Source organism: Galeopterus variegatus, unplaced genomic scaffold (genome assembly GCF_000696425.1).
Source record: "Galeopterus variegatus unplaced genomic scaffold, G_variegatus-3.0.2 Scaffold306, whole genome shotgun sequence".
NCBI classification, from domain to species: domain Eukaryota; kingdom Metazoa; phylum Chordata; class Mammalia; order Dermoptera; family Cynocephalidae; genus Galeopterus; species Galeopterus variegatus.
The window spans coordinates 447298-453685 of NW_007726417.1; the positions used below are offsets into that span (position 1 = coordinate 447298).

Consider the following 6388-nt stretch of genomic DNA (forward strand, 5'->3'; position numbering starts at 1 on the left):
CCCCCTTCCCCTCCCCCGTCCCCGCCCCGGGCCGGATTCCGACGGGGTAGACGGGCAGGGGGCGGCTAGGACCCCTCCCCCGCGCGCTCGGGCGCAAAGTCCACATTACACGAGCCCGGGGGCGGCGGGGGAGGGGGAAAGGTCCGAGTGGGAGGGGGCTAATCCCACTGCCCCCCGCTCGCCGACCGAGGGGGGAGGGGAACCCTGGCCCCTTAAGGAGGAGCAAGTTGGCGGGGAAGAGAAGGGCGGAGGGAAAAGACGGCTCGCTGAAACAGAAGAGCTGGATCAGGGAGGGAGGGCGAGGGGGGAGCCTCGGTGTCCCACCCCCTCACCTCACCTTCCCCACGCTCCTCAACCCAGGGCCTCTGACGGCGCGGGAGGACGGTACCCAGGTCTCCCCAGAGCCACCTTAAAGCCGCGCGTTCTAAGGTCGGAAACAAAAAGTTCCTTTTTCGAACGTTCGGGCTGCGCTTTGGAACTTTGCGACTCGGCGCGGGCGGGGGAGCGAGGAACCGGCGGAGACGGGGCGGGGGAGGGGCGGCGCAGCCCGGACCCCGAGTCCCCGGCTTCTCACTTCACGCCCTCCGCCTAAAGACCATCCCTTAACCTCCCCCGACCCGTTGCGGGGCAGGCGCCGCCGTGAAGGTCACGGGCCGGACCGCGCAGCGCGGAACCGGGGAGAGCGGGCCCAAAGGACAGCCCCCACCCACCCCACACACGTCCCGGCCCCTAGAGTGCAACGTGACAGAGCGACGGGGAGGAACCCCGCCACCCCCGTGATCCCAGGAGTTGGGGAGCCCAGCTTGCGGTGTCCAGGCAGGGAGAGAGGACCAGGACATGCAGCACCCACAGCACTCCGCCCGGAGCCAAGAATCGGGGTCCCAGGCAGCACCTCCTCTCACGCTGCGAGAAGCAACAGGTCTCGAGTGCTTAGGGGTCCCCCAGAACGGGGGAATCACTGAGGTTCCTCCAGAACCCTTCAACCCCCCCAAAGTTTCTCCGCCCGGTTTCCCGAGGCAACAAGTCTCGGCCCCCTTCCCCTCCCCCGTCCCCGCCCCGGGCCGGATTCCGACGGGGTAGACGGGCAGGGGGCGGCTAGGACCCCTCCCCCGCGCGCTCGGGCGCAAAGTCCACATTACACGAGCCCGGGGGCGGCGGGGGAGGGGGAAAGGTCCGAGTGGGAGGGGGCTAATCCCACTGCCCCCCGCTCGCCGACCGAGGGGGGAGGGGAACCCTGGCCCCTTAAGGAGGAGCAAGTTGGCGGGGAAGAGAAGGGCGGAGGGAAAAGACGGCTCGCTGAAACAGAAGAGCTGGATCAGGGAGGGAGGGCGAGGGGGGAGCCTCGGTGTCCCACCCCCTCACCTCACCTTCCCCACGCTCCTCAACCCAGGGCCTCTGACGGCGCGGGAGGACGGTACCCAGGTCTCCCCAGAGCCACCTTAAAGCCGCGCGTTCTAAGGTCGGAAACAAAAAGTTCCTTTTTCGAACGTTCGGGCTGCGCTTTGGAACTTTGCGACTCGGCGCGGGCGGGGGAGCGAGGAACCGGCGGAGACGGGGCGGGGGAGGGGCGGCGCAGCCCGGACCCCGAGTCCCCGGCTTCTCACTTCACGCCCTCCGCCTAAAGACCATCCCTTAACCTCCCCCGACCCGTTGCGGGGCAGGCGCCGCCGTGAAGGTCACGGGCCGGACCGCGCAGCGCGGAACCGGGGAGAGCGGGCCCAAAGGACAGCCCCCACCCACCCCACACACGTCCCGGCCCCTAGAGTGCAACGTGACAGAGCGACGGGGAGGAACCCCGCCACCCCCGTGATCCCAGGAGTTGGGGAGCCCAGCTTGCGGTGTCCAGGCAGGGAGAGAGGACCAGGACATGCAGCACCCACAGCACTCCGCCCGGAGCCAAGAATCGGGGTCCCAGGCAGCACCTCCTCTCACGCTGCGAGAAGCAACAGGTCTCGAGTGCTTAGGGGTCCCCCAGAACGGGGGAATCACTGAGGTTCCTCCAGAACCCTTCAACCCCCCCAAAGTTTCTCCGCCCGGTTTCCCGAGGCAACAAGTCTCCCCCACACGTGCTGCCCCCGCCCCCACCTGTGTCCGCCGGGGTCTTCATGCTGGGGGGCCCGGGGCGAGGTGCTCCGACTCCGGGCCTCGGCTCCCGGCGCCCGCGCTGCCCCGTCCCGTCCCGCGCCCGTCGGGCTGCCCTCGCCGCCTCACCCGGCCTCGCCTCTCAGAGCCTCTCCCCTCCCCGCCGCCGCCTCCCGGGTTAATATCGCACTCCGGGGCCGGGACGCCCACGCCCCCCGGCCGGCTACGTCACCGCCGCGTCGCCATGGAGACACTGCGCCCGCCCCCTCCCCGCACACTCACACACACGCTCGCCGGCGCACAGCCACTGAGGACCGACCGGCTCTGGGCTTAAAGGGGCCGCTCGGCGGGGGAGGGAGGAAGGAGCGGGTAGGATGGGATGGGGTCCTGGAGGTCATGACCCTTCTCCGAGGCTTCAAATCTGAACATAAGTCCTCGGCACTTGCTACCTGACGCCCCCGCTCCTCTTCTGCCCACTAGGGGTTCTAGAGTTTCTTTGGGGAGCCTGTAAGCGGGGAAGGGAGGCGCGGAGAGGGGACCTTCTGAGGGGATTCAGAAACTTTTGTGGGGAAGGGGCATGGATCTTTAGGGAGGAAACAGAATCTTCTCTGCAGGGGAGCGGGGTCAGGACCTTAGAGGATGATCAAGACCGTAGCATTTCCCATCCTGGCCTTACTCACCCCACCCCCACCTCACCCTGAGTCTGAATGGGGGCAGCTGTCCAGGGGTTGGGTGGAATGGGTGGGAAGCATTTCCCAGCATCGGAAATGGGGAGGCGGCTGTGCCCTCCGTTCCTGTGGGGATGGGGTCTTGGCCTTTCTGATAGCCCCCGTCCAGCTGGGGAGGAAGTGACCAGAGACAATGCATTCGGGAGCCACCACCACCACTACTACCATCCACAGTCTGCAGCTGTCCTGGGGACATGGCTGGCGCCGGAGGTCCCGCCACCTCCACCACTAGGGCCGGGGGTTCCGGAGGTGGAGCCAGGATGCGAGGGGGCGACCAAAGTCTGAACAAATGTGCTCCCAAGGGACACTGGGGGTCGCCAGGAAAGAGGAAGATAGGGCTTAAGACTGAAGGCCAGGGCTGGCCCTTTAGCTCAGCTGGTTGGAGTGTGGTGTGGATAACACCAAGGTCCAAGGTTCGATCCCTGTAAGGCCAGCCGCCAAGAAAGAAAAAAAAAAGACTGAAAGATCAGAGCTTAGGGGAGTGCTAAGTCTCTCCCTTCTCTCCAGCAGCAGCAGGATGGATGGAACGTAAGGCCCTGGGAAACAGGAAATCAGAATGCAGATCTGATGGAGGTAGCAGGGTATGGGGAAAATATTCACAGACAGAGTCTTAAAAGAGATTCTGAGGTACCAAAGGAAGGGGGCTCGGGACAGAAACCCAGAAGATGGGCAGAGAGAGACAGACAAGCCACAGGGTGGGAAGGCCTGTGGGGGTCAGGCTCTGGGTTGCTAGGGCTTCAAGTCCAGCCTCCTCATTGCTAGGTTCCTAGTGTGCCTTAGCCAGCTCCTCACCAGAGCCTCAGAAGAAGTCTCAGGCCTCTTCCTTGGGGAGATCAAGGCCTCCAGGGAAGCGTCCTCCCCCCACCCCGGCCGAGGAATTAGGAATTATGTAACCTTGCCTAGGACAGCGCAGCTCCCCCACGTATATTGTTACCCTCTGAGAGCAGTGTGGTCCAGCAATAATAATTATCATCACTTTTAGAATAACAGCTCCCGAGTTCCGAGTGTTCAGTGTGTGCAAGGCGCTGGGCCAAGCACTGTAAGGGGCATCTTGTCATTTAATCCTCACAAAATCTCAATGAGGGACATTACTATTATTATCCTCATTTACAGATTGAGAAAGTGAGGCTCAGAGGGGAAATCAGTCTGCTAATGTTGTATAACCAGGACTAGTTTGGAACCAGGATTTGCACCCAGATCTATCCAATTCCAAATCACCACCTTTAACCATGATGCTTACTACCTGCTTTACTACCCTCCCCAAAGAAGATGATGCAGAGTTTCATAGGTACTAGATCAGTAACAGCCCCAGTGACCCCCCCACCCTACCAGCAAGACAGAGACCTGGGTTGCAACCCTAACTCTGCTACTTCCTATCTGTGACATAGGGCAAGTGAGTTAACCTCTTTGAGCCTCAGTTTCCTCATCTGTAAAATGGGGGTGTTAATAGACCCTACATGATGAAGTTATTGTGAGAAATCAGGGATGTGAAGTAAGTACACCATAAATACTGGATTACCAGAGGTATTAGTGGAGGTATATATAACTATATACCCCATGGATAATATGAGTACCCTTTACCCGGCAGACTCCAACTATAGACATTAAACACACAGCATTGACAGTGTGAAATTGCCTATTGTCATAATCTCACCCTAACTCAGTTAGACAGCTCAATCCCACTGTTCCCATGAAAGAGCCATAGGTGATAGGCATGCCTCATGGGAGCATCTGAACCATCTGCAGCGAATGGGAGTCTGGTGAAAATGTCCCCTGGGCCTCATGACTTCAGTGGTTTGTGCAAACCTGTCCATGGATATTGTAGCCTTTCAGGGGTCTGTGTGACTCCACCACAGAAATTTGTACTCTCTAGGATAATTCAGTTGCTTCCTGAATACTGAGAGCCACCCCCAGAGATGGTAGAGATAATGAACACCATCATTACTGTGTGAAACACCCAAATATTGTGAATTTGTGATAGAAACTACCCATCACCACTGGCCATTCCTTAAAAACATGTCATCCAACCAAGGTTATTCAACTCCAGTGAACAAGGGGACCCCCTCCCATTTCACTATGGAAAGCCTCCACAGATACTCCTGGGGCTGATGAAGAGTGCAGCCTCTCGTGGACCCAGAACACACCTGCGATGAACAGCTCCATGGAGAAAACAACTCTTTCCAGACAGGACACCTCCACTCCCATGGACCTGGTAGTTCTTGTTCCAGTTTACTGCACTGACACAGATAATATTTATCCCACTGTTGTCAGGCAAAGGCATGGACAGGACCTGTGCCCATAAAAGTCACAACATTTCACAGACTTGTCATCTCTCTCCTGAAAAGGAAACTGTGTGGACAATAGAAATCATAATCACCACCCACCCATCAACCCTATGAGCAATAATGAACCATGAAGATACCAACAGGATTGTACTTCCCTTTGAAATAGTCTGACCCACTTCATATAGACAGTGTAGCCATCATAAATGTAACCCCATTATAATATCCCCCTTTCTCATCTCCCTGACCTGAGATGCTGAAGGCCCAGTATCCTCCATCCCCACTTGTTTCCTTCATGATCTCCACCAGTCCCGTGGTGGCTATACCTATGCTGATTATACGCACATTTCTATCTCCAGCCCGCAACTCGCCCCTGAACAATCTCCCACATCCAGCTGCCTCACCAGTGTCTCCATTTGGATTTCTCAAGCTTGCCCAAAAAAAAAAAAAAAAAAAAAAAAAAAATGGCCTTCCTGAGCTCCTCCAAACTGTTTCCCCCCCAGTCTTTCCCATCTCAGGAAATTTCACCTCGATTTTGCTGGTTGCTCAGGCTGAACATCTTGTAGTCATCCTTGTCTCCTTTCTCTCATCCAACATCGAATCTGAAGGGAACTCGCATCGGTTCTACCTTTGGCTATTCCAGAACTAACTACTCTTCACCATCACCCCCCGCCCCCCAGTCCGGGGTCTCCTTACTAGCCTCCCTGCTGCCATGGGCCCCTACAATCTGTGCTCCACCTGCAGCCGGAGGGGTTCTGGTAAATTACATCATACCCCTTTGCTGCCCCAAATCCTCCAGTGGCCCCAGTGGCCCCTCTGCTCACTGGGAGTAAAAGCCAACCCCTTCCAGTGGCCTACGAGGCCCTTCCCTAAATTCACTAACCTCCTTTTCCTTCATTTCCACTCCAGCTACACTCAGCCTCTTTGCTATCTCTTGGACATGCCAGGCATATTCCTTCCTCAGGGACTTTTTTTTTTTTTTTTTTTTGTCTTTTGTCTTTTTCCGTGTCCGGCAACGGATCGCAACCCTCAGTGTTGCAACCCTCGGTGCTTCGTCCGCTCCTCGCTCAGCCAGTGAGCGGAACCGGTCTGTATGTGGGATCCGAACCCTCAACGGGAGCGCCGCCGCGCTTCCCAGTTGCTCCCGCGCCTCGCTCAGCCAGTGAGCGGGAACCGGTCTGTATGTGGGAGCCGAACCCTCGGGCGGGAGCGCCGCCGCGCTTCCCAAGCGGCGCACTATCCAGTGCACCACCGGGCCGGCCCAACTTCCTCAGGGACTTTGCTCACGCTTTTTCA

The 6388-nt window shown here is 58.4% G+C and overlaps 1 protein-coding gene across 1 annotated transcript in view; it reads right to left on the bottom strand.

Moving 5' to 3' along the window:
• The window catches only part of ERF (Ets2 repressor factor), a 9188-nt gene extending 6916 nt beyond the window's left edge, over nucleotides 1-2272 (bottom strand). Inside the window, exon 1 of the mRNA XM_008567242.1 lies at nucleotides 2086-2272. Within this exon, the coding sequence (XP_008565464.1) occupies nucleotides 2086-2107 (22 nt within the window). The 5' untranslated portion in view covers nucleotides 2108-2272. The remainder of the gene's footprint in view (nucleotides 1-2085) is intronic.
• Between the last annotated feature and the right edge of the window lie 4116 nt (nucleotides 2273-6388).